Here is a 13,556-nt window from a genome sequence, read left to right as displayed (position 1 = left end):
ACATTTAAGCCAGAGATGAGACTTTTTTTTCCTCTCAAAGGGTTGTGAGGCTCCTTAAAGGGTGATGGAAGGAGAAGTTTTAAATATTATTGAGATGGATAAATTCAATGAAAGCAAGGGGATGAAAGGTTACCGGGAGCAGATGAGAATACAAAGTTGAGTTTACAGTTTGACCAGTTATGATCTCATTGAATGGCAGAGCAGGTCTGAGGAACTGAGTGGACTATTCCTGCTCTAAATTCACATGTTCGTACACATTTCTGTCTGTAGTAACAAATATTAAACAGTAGAGACATCTCGACAGATTGCATTCTACATTCTCATGTGTTCAAATGGAGTTGTTATGGGTAGTTCAGCATGGACATGTTTCTTCCAATAATCACTACACACATTAAGGAGATGTGCATATGTGTGTATAATATAATTCTGGCTGCTAAAAACAGCCAAACATCATGCATGACTTCAATGGGACAAAATGCATGAGAGGCAAATGAAACCATCAGTTTCAACTTAGCTAAGAATTAGCTCAGCTATTGGTACATGAATGGGAAAGGTTTATAGGGATATAGGTCAAATGCAGGAAAGTGGGACTAGTTCAGATGGGGCACCTTGGTCAGCATGGACAAGTTGGGCTAAAGGGTTTATTTCCATGCCACGTGACTCTTTGGCTGCTGACAATGCAGTCCTTGTTCAGTAAGTTACTCATTATATACACCTTGGAACTTACATGTGCATTCATTCTCATTGTGTCTATCACATTACCTTCATCTTGTCTCGCTTTTCTGTGTGTACTGTTACAAGACGCAAAGTTGCTGTTACATCATTTGGCAATTCAGATTCAGCAAGTTCTGTTCCAAATGTCTGAAGCACCTGTGCGGTTTCCTTCACTTTGACAGCAAAACTCTCAATAGCCTAATGGAACCAAAGACATAGAAAATGTGAACTAAAATTAATACGATAAAATAGGATGGGCCTAGATTAAGTAATTTTCTAATCAGGTAATTTATTAATCATGCCACAAATATTGCAACTTTTGAGACATTAGAATCTTCTAACTTCTGACTAAATGCAGTCCGGAAAAGTTATTTTGTACATATTGTTGAAATTTGCATATTTTCATTACCAGTTATCTCAAAGAATGTTCTCCACAATGGATCATGGATCACAATGGTTAATGCCACTGTGTTGCAGAAGTTAGGTCCTTTGTCCAGTTCATCATTGATTTCCATTTAGCTAAGCTGAGCATTTGGCTTGACAGAGCTGTGCTAAATAACCAAAGGACAGACATTTTGTAGGGTGGAGAATGAGAATAAATACAGGGGGGAGGTTGGAAGGTTAGGTGGGAATGTCACCTGGGTCAATGTTGTTGTTCACAAAATCTGGTGGCTCGCCAGCAGGTTTTGGGCTTTCAGGTAACTAACAGGTATCTGGACAGGATATCTGAGACAACTCTGCCAAGGAAGCTTGCTGGGCTAGAAATAGTACAGCTACAGTGTTCCAAGTGATCGCTTTCAATACTTCGATTTGTACATCAAGACTTTTTTTAGGAGGAAAGCTAGAAGGAGAACTTACAGTCTGATGGCCAAACCATTGAGTGTGGCAATACTCCAGGGTCCCCCCAAGTTCCTCTGTCAATTGTGTTTTGTCGATGTAGCTGTGTAATTCTGAGATTGAATTCAGCATTATGACCTGCAAAGGAAGAAATTGCAATTAGAGCACCAAAAACTCAAATTGGAATTAAATCAATTCAATCATTAAACAAACATTCAATATTTTCAGACAGCAGCAAATACATGATGAAATTAAATGAAGCAAACTTTGACGTGTTTATTTATATTGAACTTTGTCAGAGTTTAACACCAGTTTAAATAAAGAATTAATATTGTTCAGGGCACTGGGGAAATCTTGCTCTTCTCTCAAAAGGTTCCACAAGTTCATTTAAAATCGTAAGTGGAAACAGAGGTACGGTTTAATGTTTCATATCAAGGACAGCACTTGCAACAATATAGCATTCCATCGGTATTTACCAAGAACAACAGCCTAAATTTTTGTTCTGGATTGTCTGGAGCTGGACTGGAACCGCCAACCCTCTGACTCAAGGCAAGGATATTCTGAACTAAGAAACAGTGACGTTTATAAAGCTTGGAAGATGACTCTGGAGCATACAAGGATTGAGTGGCATTACAACATTTAGAATACTATGTTATTTTTGAACAGTTCATCATAAGAAAGCAGGCATAGGATAACTATTGTTACAGATCCGGACAATGCAGTGTTGATGCTTTGACGGAGGTAATTCTGCCTAGAAAGATTCAAATAGAAAGTCATGCAAACAATGCACATAGAATTTCAGAGACACCAAAATGCTGGAGTACTTTGAAGAGAAAGGAAAACAGGAGAGTGTATTAACATACAAAGTGGGTGTACGTTTTGCATTTATTTGATGATTGGTATTCGGAAAGAAATGATATCCTAGGAGATGGAACCACTTTGTGACAGCTGGCATGAGAAGTAGTAAGAGAATTTGGGTCATCGGCAGTCATGCGACAAAGGGAGCAGGTGCTGGCTATCACAAACCAACTGACCTTGAAGAGAAAATAGGAGCAAAAATAGGAGTGATCGCAGGTTCATGGCTGGAAGGAAGATATGGGAGGAGGGCATATAAGAGAAGGGAGGTGAGAAGTAAACAAAACTGCACTCTACTGGTTGGTCAGAATATTTTAATTACTAATTCTGACTAAATAACGCAATAATCTAATATAGCCAACGGTCATAATAATTATGCGAGAATTAGGAGTGCTCACCACCTAGCCCCATGTTTTATAGGCCTTAGCCAATAAACTATACATGATCCTTTCTGCTCATCGCAGTTGGTCTCCTGACCAGGCATTCAATCTTATCAACTGACAGTCAGGAAACAGCAGAAAATGGCATCCTGGCATTAAGAGCAGTCAGACCATTGTAACTGCTTTCTCCTGTTTCCACATCCATTTCCATGCACCGCCGCTCCCTTCCATTAATAAATTCTAATTAAGAGTGCAACCAAAATGCAACACCTCACATTCTTCTGAATGACACTTCATGTTCATTCTTCGGCCCATTGTAAAGTTATATAACCACCTTCGCTTTTCCATATACGGCCAATTGCAATGTCATCTGACATGCCACCAACTTTCTCATCCAAATCATTTATATAAATACCAATCAAGTGTGCACCCAACACTAATCCCTGTGGCATGTCCTTATTATAGGCCTCCAGTCAGAAATATAACCAGTCAAATTAAGTTGAGTTTCTTGGCAAAAGCACGTACATAAGGTACATATACAATGAAAATCTTCTTGCAGCAACATCACAGGAACACATTTTCAATGTACCAGTACCTCACCGTACTTGTATCTCTGCACCACCCTTTGTCATCTACCTTCAAGCCAATTTTGTATCCAATTGTATCTTTGGATTCGCCTTTACCTTACCTTCCAAAGTTATCTCATGGCCCTTTTGCCCTTCTTATTTCCCTCTTAAATGTCCATATTTGAATCGAGCTGTGATGAGGTCAGAAGCCAAGTGGTCAGAGAGAAATCTAAACTGGACACCAGTGAGCAGGTTACTGGGACTAAATGCCACTTGATAGCACATGCCCAGGCATTTGCTGATGATTGAGAGTATACTGATTGGGTATTAATTAATCAGATCGAATTTGACCTACTTTATTAAAAATATTAGAATTACTAATTTTGACTAATTTTGGGAGGGAGAATTAGGCAAAAGTTACTTTTAATGTGTCGCCAGGGTGTCGCCTGTATGGTCGTGAGTAGTCTCCTCTGTTGTCCAAAGAGTTGTAGCATCTTTCAGGTCGCTGCTGATTTTTCAACATGTTGAACATTTTCGTCGACCTTCTGGACCATCCTATCTACTGTGATGCCACTATGTGACTGTACTCCAAGAACTATTTGCTCTGCAACACTCCCAAGGGCCCTTCCTTTCACTGTGAATGTTCTGCTTTGGTTTGACTTCCAAAAATGCAACACCTCGTACTTACCTGCATTAAACATCATTAGCCATTCTTCAGTCCACTTGCCCAGATGATAAAAATCTTGCTGTATTATTTGATAATCATTTTCACTGATTACAATATCACCTACTTTGGTGCCATCTGCAAACTTACTAGTTCATCCAAATTGTTGATATACACAACAAACTTCAATGTGCCCACTACAAATCCCTGAGGCACATTACTAGTCACAAGCGTTCTGTCAGAAAAACAATCATCCACTACCTCCTTCTATGAAGCCAATTCTGTATTCCAGTTAGCTAGCTCTCCCTTGATCCCATGCAATCTAACCTTCCAAAGTAGCCTATCATGTGTAATCTTATCAAAGGCCTTGCTGAAATCTATTTATATTTTTTTCAACCTTCTTGGTTACTTCTACAAAAAAACTCAATAAAATTCGTAAGACAGAATCCTCCACATATAAACTATGTTGACTATCCCAGATCAGCCCGTGTAACCAAATGCAAACATATCTTATCCCTCAAAATCCTCTCCAGTAACTTACATCCCATTCCATTACAGAGTGGCTAGGACTGTGAAGCAGTGACTCCACTAGCTACACCACTGGGCCATCATTGGTAAGCAGTGAGCTGACCTTGTCTCAGAGGTTGTTAGCCAATAATCGGATGTTAATGTTTGGATATAACACCTTTAATCAACAAATCCGAGATCAAAATCAGATTTGAGACATCTCACTTACCGGTGCCTTTAGTTTAAAATCATCTCGGTTGAATCTCAGGTTAATGTCAGAGATTGCTCGCTGAAAGATTCCTGAAGGACGAAGTACGAAGACTAATTGAAGATTCCCTGGAAATGATCCCTAGAATGAGAGAAAATGGGAAGGTCACCTTAATTCCCAAGAAAAAATGTCATACGCAACGGATGTGAATCGCAACAATTAAATTATCACTTGCTGTAGCTTTGCAGGCAAATTAGATGCAACAAACTGAATATATAAACATACAATATATTATCAGTTATTTTAAATTAGACCATGAGAGTGCAAAAGCCAAAGTATGTTGAGCAGCCATAGAAATACAAAGTCTTCGTGGTTCAGTAGAATTGTGATAGAGTTGTGGTTATGGTTGTGCAGAATGGTTCAAGAACTTGGTTGGTGATGGGAAGCAGATGCTCTTGAACCTGGAGTTCACAGTTCTGAGGCTCCTGTATCTTCTTCCCAATGGTTGCAGCCAGACAACAAGAGTGGCCAGGGTGGTGTGGGCATTTAATGATGTATCTGCTGCCTCAAGGCAGCATTTCCTATAGATCACATTGATGGTGGGGAGGTCAACATCCACAATGGACTGGGTGATGTCCATCACTTTCTGCAGCCTTCTTCGTTCTTGAGCGTCCGAATTTCCAAACCAGCCCATAATGCAACCGATAAGTTTGTATTCCATCGTGCACTTGTCAAAGTTCGATAGAGAATTCAGTGAAATACCAAATCTTCTTAGAAGACTGAGGAAGCAGAGGCGTCAGTGAGCTTTCATGGTGATTTCATAGTGGCCCACACCAGATCATCAAAGATGTATATGCCCAGAAATCTGAAGCTGTCGATCCTTCCACCACAGTCCCACCAATGAAGATAGGTGTATGGTCCCTTGGTTTTCACTTTCTGAAGTCAATTTCAGCTCCTAAGTCTTGCTCGTGTTGAGAGCAAGATTATTGTTCTGGCACCACTCAACTAGACTGTCTGTCTCCCTCCTGTAATCTGACTCGCCTATCCCCGTTATTTAATGATGGTGGTATCGTTGCACATTTAAAGATGATGTTGAAGCTGTATCTGGCTTCATTGTCATGTGTATTGAGCGAGTAGAGCCCGGGGTCGAGAACCCAGTCCTGAGGTGCCCCAGTACTGATAGTCAGCGAGGAGAAGCTGTTGTTGCCAATCTGTTCTGATGACGTCTGCCAATGAGGAAGGTGTGGATCCAGGTGCATGGGGAGAAGCAGAGATCCAGTTTTTTGAGTTTGATGATGAATTTGGAAAGGATGACAGATTAGTTTAGTTTAGTTTAGAGAAGGGCCCTTCGCCCCATCAAGTTCATGCCAACCATCAATTACCCATTCACACTATGTTCTGTTATCCTACTTTCGCATCCACCCCCTGCGTACTAGGAGCAATTTCCAGTGGAAAATTAACCCACAAACCCGCACATCTTTGGGATGTGGGAGGAAACTGGAACGCCGGAGGAAACCCACGTGGTCATATGAAGAATTTGCACATTACACACAAGCAGCACCCGAGGTCAGGATCAAACCCATATCTCTGGCACTATGAGGCAGAAGCTCCACCATCTCTGCCTCTGTGCCATCCTGTGGCATTGAATACAAAGCTGTAGTCAATGAAAAACAGCCTCATTTGCCCTATTCTTGAAGTGGTCCAGTGCAGAGTGGAAAGTCAGCGAAATCACATCTACTAGCTGGATCCAGGTCATTCTTGACATAGCTCACAACCTGAAACATCACTTATCCATTCCTTTGACAGATGCTGCCTGTCCCACTGAGTTACTGCAGCATATTAGCTCTCAATTGCTCTCAAAGCACTCAATCTTTGCTCTCAAAGCACTTAATCACAATAGGCTGACAATCATTGAGACATATCATCTTGCTCTTCTTGGGCACTAGTATTACAGGTGTCTTTTTGAAGCAGGTTGGGATCTCGGACTGTGGTTGTGAGAGGTTGATGATGCAGTCCTGATTTCAACCCAATATGTTGACGTCCTTTCCCCCTCACTGATGCTGCTCAAATCTCTAAGGTCCTCTCATCCAAAATTGGAGATTCTGTATGATTCTAGTGATCATGAGCATTCAAAAAATAAATAAAATATACAATCAATTAATTAAGAAATAAACCTACCTTAGAATCACAGAGACAGAGTACAAAAAAACAGGCTGTGCCAACCATTAATGATATTCTCCCCATGTTCTCATCAAGTCATCTCAGATTCCACCATTCATCTACACACATGGGCAATTTACGTGGCTAATTAACCTGGCAACCCACGCAGGTTTAAAGTCACTTTATCATTTAACAATAATAAAGCACACAAATACTTAGGATAATTAAAATCAAAGGAATGTAAATGTAACGCATACATACCTTTCCCTTGAAGGTGTGTTTTGCTTTCTAATGATTGGGCATACTGCAAGTCTAACCTGGGCACGTTAGGCTGCAGATTTCTCAGCCTAAACCCGAGATAATCTGCAGAAGTTTGCACTCAGTCGTTGAACTCTGTGAGAAGTCCAACAGCTAAACACTAGGGTTCCATCACCAGCACTTGCCTGTGTGGGGATTTGCCTCAGGGTCCTGAACTTCCGCAGGGAGTCATTGACAAAAGCTGGCCATCTCTGCTGACCTACTAGCTTCTCAGCTGGCGATCCCTGCCAACGTCTCCATGCCACGCTGAACATTTGTTACGTGTGATGGCATTGCCTTTTGCTTGCTTGCTGTTCCACAGCTGTCCAATGGAAATGTCAGGCTGCTCTTAATGTAAAGGCTGCTGAAATTTGTACTGCATCGAAACTCACCGCAATTCTCAGCAGCGATGCCTTCACAGAGGACCATTTGTCTTGCCTCCTGTCTATGAGCAAAATAAATCCAATGCCACCATCTTGAAGGCTGAATGAGAGAGAAGTAGTTCAGAAATTAAATGAGTAATATGAAAACAGCAGCCTGCCACAGGTAATTCCACTATCAAAAGCCTCCCAGCGTGCTGATCTCCCCACTGAACACACAGCCTGTGTACACACTCCCCTCACGGATCTTAATTCTTCTGGCTCTGAGCAACGGATTCGAAGCCGTGACTCCATTCATTAGTGTGAAGCAAACTGCTGTCAAATGCAGCCCACGACTCAAGTCACAGGACCCGATCAGAGGGTGCTTTCCTCACCACGTAACATGTCAGATAACTGTTGCTGATGAAGTCACCTGCTTAAATTACAGGCATAAAAGATATTCAGGAATTTACTAAGATCTGTATGTTAAATTCTTTGTGGGGGAAAAAAACTGCAGCATTTCCTTGAGGACGAAGCAAGAATGCAAACGGTGAACCACAGGCTGACCACAGACAAGGCGAACTGTGGGGCATCGATGTGCCAGGAGCATCTTCATATTTGTCTTTCAATAAACAACACATGAGTGAGCCCGCTAACCCCCAGTCCCTGTAAATCGGAACCAATTATACTATGCCAGCAGCTGGCTCCCAGCCAATCACAACTGGGATGATAAAGATGGGCAAGCCCTTCTGCAGACAGCAAACATTTCTATTCCTGGTACATTCACATGGAACTGGCGTACGGATCTCACATACAACAGCTCTCCGGATCTATGGTAAATTCTGCTTCTATATTCACTGGGTGCACGTGGGTGGCAGCTGTGGGTTTGAGTGCACCCCCAGAATTTGTTCAATTTTGATCTTGAGATATTGCTGCATTTCTGTGTCTATTGGTGGGGGGTCCGAGCAAAAAAAATTACTTCAAAAACGTCCACTTCTTCCATTTTCTAATTACAGTCTGAAAGGGGTTTGATTTACAAAACAGCAAAGTCATGGAACAAAAGAATGAAAGAGCACACAAAACAATAGACAATAGGTGCTGGAGTAGGCCATTCGGCCCTTCGAGCCAGCACCGCCATTCAATGTGATCATGGCTGATCATTCCCCATCAGTACTCCGTTCATGCCTTCTCCCCATATCCCCTGACTCCGCTATCTTTAAGAGCCCGATAAAAGCTCTCTCTTGAAAGTATCCAGAGAACTGGCCTCCACTGCCCTCTGAGGCAGACAATCCTTTGGCCCAAGATGAGTGTGTGAGAGTTTGGGAGAGCAGTGCCAGAGACCCAGATTCAATGCGGACCTCGTGGGTTGTTTGTTTACAGTTTGCACCTTCTCCCTGTGACGGCCTGGGTTCTCCCCACATGCACCAGTTTCCTCCCAGGTGTGGGTTTGCAGGTAAATTGCCCCTGTTGTATAGGGAGTAGGTGCGAAAGTGGAATAACATAGAACCAGGGTGAACGTGTGATGGATGGTCGACATAGATTTGGTGCGCCGAAGGTCCCACTTCCTTGCTGTATCTCAAAGCAGAAACTGAAGGGATAGTTCTAAACACAAAGCATTCAGAAATCTTAAAAGGGCAACCTTCTCCCCAGGAGGCAAGACTCCAAACTTGCACTTTAAATTATCCCTGCTGTCAATTATCCCCTCTGCCATAGGGTACTTGCTATATTTTATAGAAAATATCTCCTTCCCTTATGAAGGTATAAGATTGGTTGGGGATCAGGAAACCATAGTGGTGTGGAATGGAATAGAAATCATGGAAGTCTGCGGTGGTATGGGATGGAGCAGATGGAACAAAGAACAGTGAATTCTACGGTAGACAAAAGTGCTGGAGAAACTCAGCGGTTGTAGCAGCATCTATGGAGCGAAGGAAATAGGCAACGTTTCGGGCCGAAACCCTTCTTCAGTGAATTCTACCATGGAGTGGGATTGGATTGTGAGTGGAAATCTAAGAACTGTGATGCTGACGGATTGGCTAGGGATCAGAAGCCTGGAATATTGTGACATTGAGTCGTGTAAAGTGAGCTCTGTCATGAGGTGGGATTGGATGGGAACAGAAAACTGGAATGGCGAGGTTCTGTGTAGGGAACAGGGAACTCAGTGGTGCTGTGGGATTGGGATTGTGGTTCTGTGTGATCTTCACGGCATAACAACTGCAAGAGAGCTGCAAGAAGCAGCATCAACCGCTGAACACACTTGACCTTACTAACCTTGGATAACGTACTCTGGAGAACTCTTTCCAATTTCAGCTCTTTGCAGAAATTCAATTCTGAGTTGTATTTGTTTTGTGATGGCCGAGCCATGATTTTAATCAATATACCAGCCAATCTTGGTGAAAATAGTATCAAGCAAGACTGCATCTGTGCTCAGAAACTTTTCCCAATCTTTCTCAACTCCCTGTTCCTCTTCCACAATGCCAAAGATCTCCAGTAGGTGGCGGCAAGTCCACAGAATTGGAAAAGCCATGGACCAGTCAATGTTAGTATTAGCTCAGGTGGGGATGAGCCTAACCCTGAACTGTCACATGATATTCCTCTGGAAAAACAAACCAGTGGGTGACGTGCAGAAGTGTAAAGCTCATGTGACCTGACAGGATAGCAATTCCGGAGTAAGCACGAGACAAAGGGCTTGACTGTGTTAACAAAGGCACGGAGAGGTTGAGAGACAGATGCTGAGGTAAAATGCACATAAACTGCATGTCACAATGTTGGAGGAAAATACTTGAGCCTTACCTGGGAATGCTGGTCAGATAGGAAACAACATTCTGGAATTCCTCTTCAGGGATATCAGTGAAGTTAGGATATTCAGGAAAGGTTATAATTGGACACCCACCTTCTCCTCGACCACCTGCAAGGACGAATATATTCGTACATTATCATTAATCCAAACCGTTCACATTGATCTGAACAAAGCAAGGTGATTATACCGATGGAACTGAACCAAAATTGCAGTTAAGCAACGTCCATGAATACACCTTAGCAACACTGGTCGATATTTCTTTGCTTTCTTGTCTGTACGTATCCATCTTCATACAGTGTGTCCTTTGTTGGACCCCTTGAACACCTATCAGTGCCTCTTCATCTGGTGCTGTAGCTGCACAAATGAACTTACACTAGTAAAATGCATGGCATCCACACTGGTCCATTGTCCCTACCCTATTTAATTAAGTTAATGCAAGGCATTAATGTTCGTCTGGTCACATGCAGTTATCCAGGCCAAAACCCTGCTGTGATGAGGTCCAGGACAATTTGCTGGTGATATTTATTCCTAAGAGCTTGAAGCTTGCAGCCATCTCTACTTCAGCGCCTTCATTGTGTACTGGGGTGTGTGTACTACTCCGCTTCCTGAAGTCAATCACAATCTCATTTGTCTTGCTAACATTGATGGAGAGGTTTGTTGTCTTCGACGCCACGTTATGAGGTTCTCATTCACCTTCTTGTACTCCTAATGTCTAGTCGTTATTTGATATCCGGCCCACTACGGTAGTGTCATCTGCAAATTTGTAAATTGGGTTGTATTGGTATTTGGCTGCAAAGTCATGAATGTATAAGGATTACAGTAGGGAGCTGAGAACGCATCCTTGTGGAAATCTCCGATCGTAGAGGATGCTTTGTCCGCTATCCTCATTGATTGTGATCCGTTGGTCAGGAAGTCAAGGATCCAGTTAGAGAGGGGTGAGCCTTCTTAAGTTCCACAAGTTTGGAGATGAGGTTGGTTCAGATAATGATACTGGAAGCAGAGCTGTAGTCTATTAATAGGAGTCTGACGTAGGTGTCCTTCTTATCCAGATGTTCCGGCATGCGTGTAGTGCCAGGGAGATGACATCAGCCCTGGGCCTGTTGTGTAGATAGGCAAACAGCAATGGATCAAAGGTGCTTGGTAGGCTTGATTTAATGTGTGCCATAATCGGTCTCTCAAAGCACTTTGTGATAGTGGATGTCAAAGCCACTGGACGGTATTCATTAAGGCATGAGATCTTGTTTTACTTTGGCACAGAGATAATAGTGGTCTTAGTGGGTACCCCAGAATGGAGTAGGCAGAGATTAAAGATGCCCTCTGGCTTTAGAATCCTCTACCCTGGGAAAAAGACTAAGCCTTCACTTGATTCACGTCTGTTACGATCCTGTACACACCTCAATAAGGTTACCCAAAGTCAAAGTCAATTTTTACCTGAAGGTGCAGTGAAATGAATTTGCCAGCAGCGATACACTTAAAAAGAACACACAATACACAATAAAATTGAACACAAGCATCCACCACAGCATTCTTCACTGTGACCACAGCCCCATGATGCCAATGTCACCAGGCCAGCATTCTCTGGCGACCCCCGGCAAGGGTTCACCCGCTCCACAATGGAAAGTCCACGATGTGCCTGCTGCCGATGCTCCTGGCCCGACTCCGAGAAAGGCCACTCCAATCCATGGTGATAGGCCGGGAGGGAGGTGACATGGAAAAAGTCGCCTCTCCGTGGAGAAGGCGACTGAAAACGGTTCCCCCCCTTTCCCCTCCCTACCACCCCCCCCACACAGCCACACCGAGAGATACCCAAACCAACACTAGACACACAAAACCCCCCCAAAAAATAGTAATAACAAACACGCTGCTGGCAGGGCAGCCAACTCGCAGCACCCCCACCCCACCGACCCTTCAGTCTGCTCAAAAGAAAAATATCCAAATCCTATCTAGCCTCTCCCTGTAACTCATCCACATGTCCACATGACATCCTGGTGAATTTATTCAGTATTTTTGCCAACTTAATAACATCCTTCCAACAACTGGGCAACCAGAACTGCATGCAGTACTCTGTGTGGTCTCAACAACATCTCACACAGCTACATCATGATGTCCCAACTTTTGTACTCAGTACCCTTCCCAATCAAGGCAAGCATGCCCAGCACTTTTTAAAGCACATTGTCCACCTGATTCACTGCATTTGCATGTAGTATTCACTACATTGCACCTGCACTTCTAGATTTCTCTATTCTACAGCACTCTCCAGGATTATGCCATTTACTTTATGTCCTACCTTAGTTTGACATATCAGAGTGCACCACCTCACATTTTTAACAGCTATCATTCAAACTGATCGAGAGACTGTCGCATCCTTAGAAATCTTGCCTTGTAATCTTGACTGAATCTCGACCAAGTCCGTCGACTTTTTTTTGGCTTCATCACAGCCGTATTTACAGAAACCGACATATTATAAATAGTAAAATGCTTTCAGTGCGTTGGTGAAGCAAACAAATAAACTAACGGATTCAAACAGCCAGTGACACAGTTTATTTGTTGCTTGGATTAGAATTGCTCCCATGAACTGAAACTGCATGCAGATACATATAAATGGTAACCAAGGGAACCATGGTATCCCTTAGTTACCATGTAGATCTGAACCCAGGCCCAGTAACCCAATATATAGACTGTCCCTGTATATTGGATTTAGAATACCCAATTTATGGCCACTTCTTCATATAAACAAGTTCTTACAATTTTAAATTCAAAGGTCTGACATATATACGTACATAGGTTTGTTGCGGTTTGCGGCAGAACCTATCTTCTCTCCATTTGGAGTACCATATTTCCCGGCAATGAAGATGCTATTTTTTACCCAAAAATAAGGCACAAAAATAGACAATAGGTGCAGGAGTAGGCCATTTGGCCCTTCGAGCCAGCACTGCCATTCAATGTGATCATGGCTGATCATCCCCAATCAGTACCCCATTCCTGCCTTCTCCCCATATACCCTGACTCTGCTATTTTTAAGAGCCCTATCTAGCTCGCTCTTGAAAGCATCCAGATAACCTGCCTCCACCGCCCTCTGAGGCAGAGAATTCCACACACTCACCACTCTCTGTGAGAAAAAGTGTTTCCTCGTCTCCGTTCTAAATGGCTTACTCCTTATTCTTAAACTGTGGCCCCTGGTTCTGGACTCCCCCAACATCGGGAACATGTTT

General features: G+C 42.9%; 1 protein-coding gene across 4 annotated transcripts in view; it reads right to left on the bottom strand.

Annotated features, from left to right (window-relative positions):
* mcf2la (mcf.2 cell line derived transforming sequence-like a) overlaps positions 1–13,556 on the bottom strand; it is a 110,737-nt gene that overhangs the window by 49,625 nt on the left and 47,556 nt on the right. For all 4 annotated transcript variants that reach the window (XM_055644710.1, XM_055644711.1, XM_055644708.1 and 1 more), the window contains 5 exons: positions 10,338–10,452; positions 7,581–7,671; positions 4,753–4,872; positions 1,573–1,689; positions 763–912 (listed from right to left, as the gene is read on the bottom strand). In XM_055644710.1, the coding sequence (XP_055500685.1) occupies positions 763–912; positions 1,573–1,689; positions 4,753–4,872; positions 7,581–7,671; positions 10,338–10,452 (593 nt within the window). The remainder of the gene's footprint in view (positions 1–762; positions 913–1,572; positions 1,690–4,752; positions 4,873–7,580; positions 7,672–10,337; positions 10,453–13,556) is intronic.

This window comes from Leucoraja erinacea, chromosome 13 (genome assembly GCF_028641065.1).
Source record: "Leucoraja erinacea ecotype New England chromosome 13, Leri_hhj_1, whole genome shotgun sequence".
NCBI lineage: Eukaryota > Metazoa > Chordata > Chondrichthyes > Rajiformes > Rajidae > Leucoraja > Leucoraja erinaceus.
The sequence above is the reverse complement of the archived record's forward strand: the minus strand, read 5'-3'. Positions and strand labels throughout refer to the sequence as shown.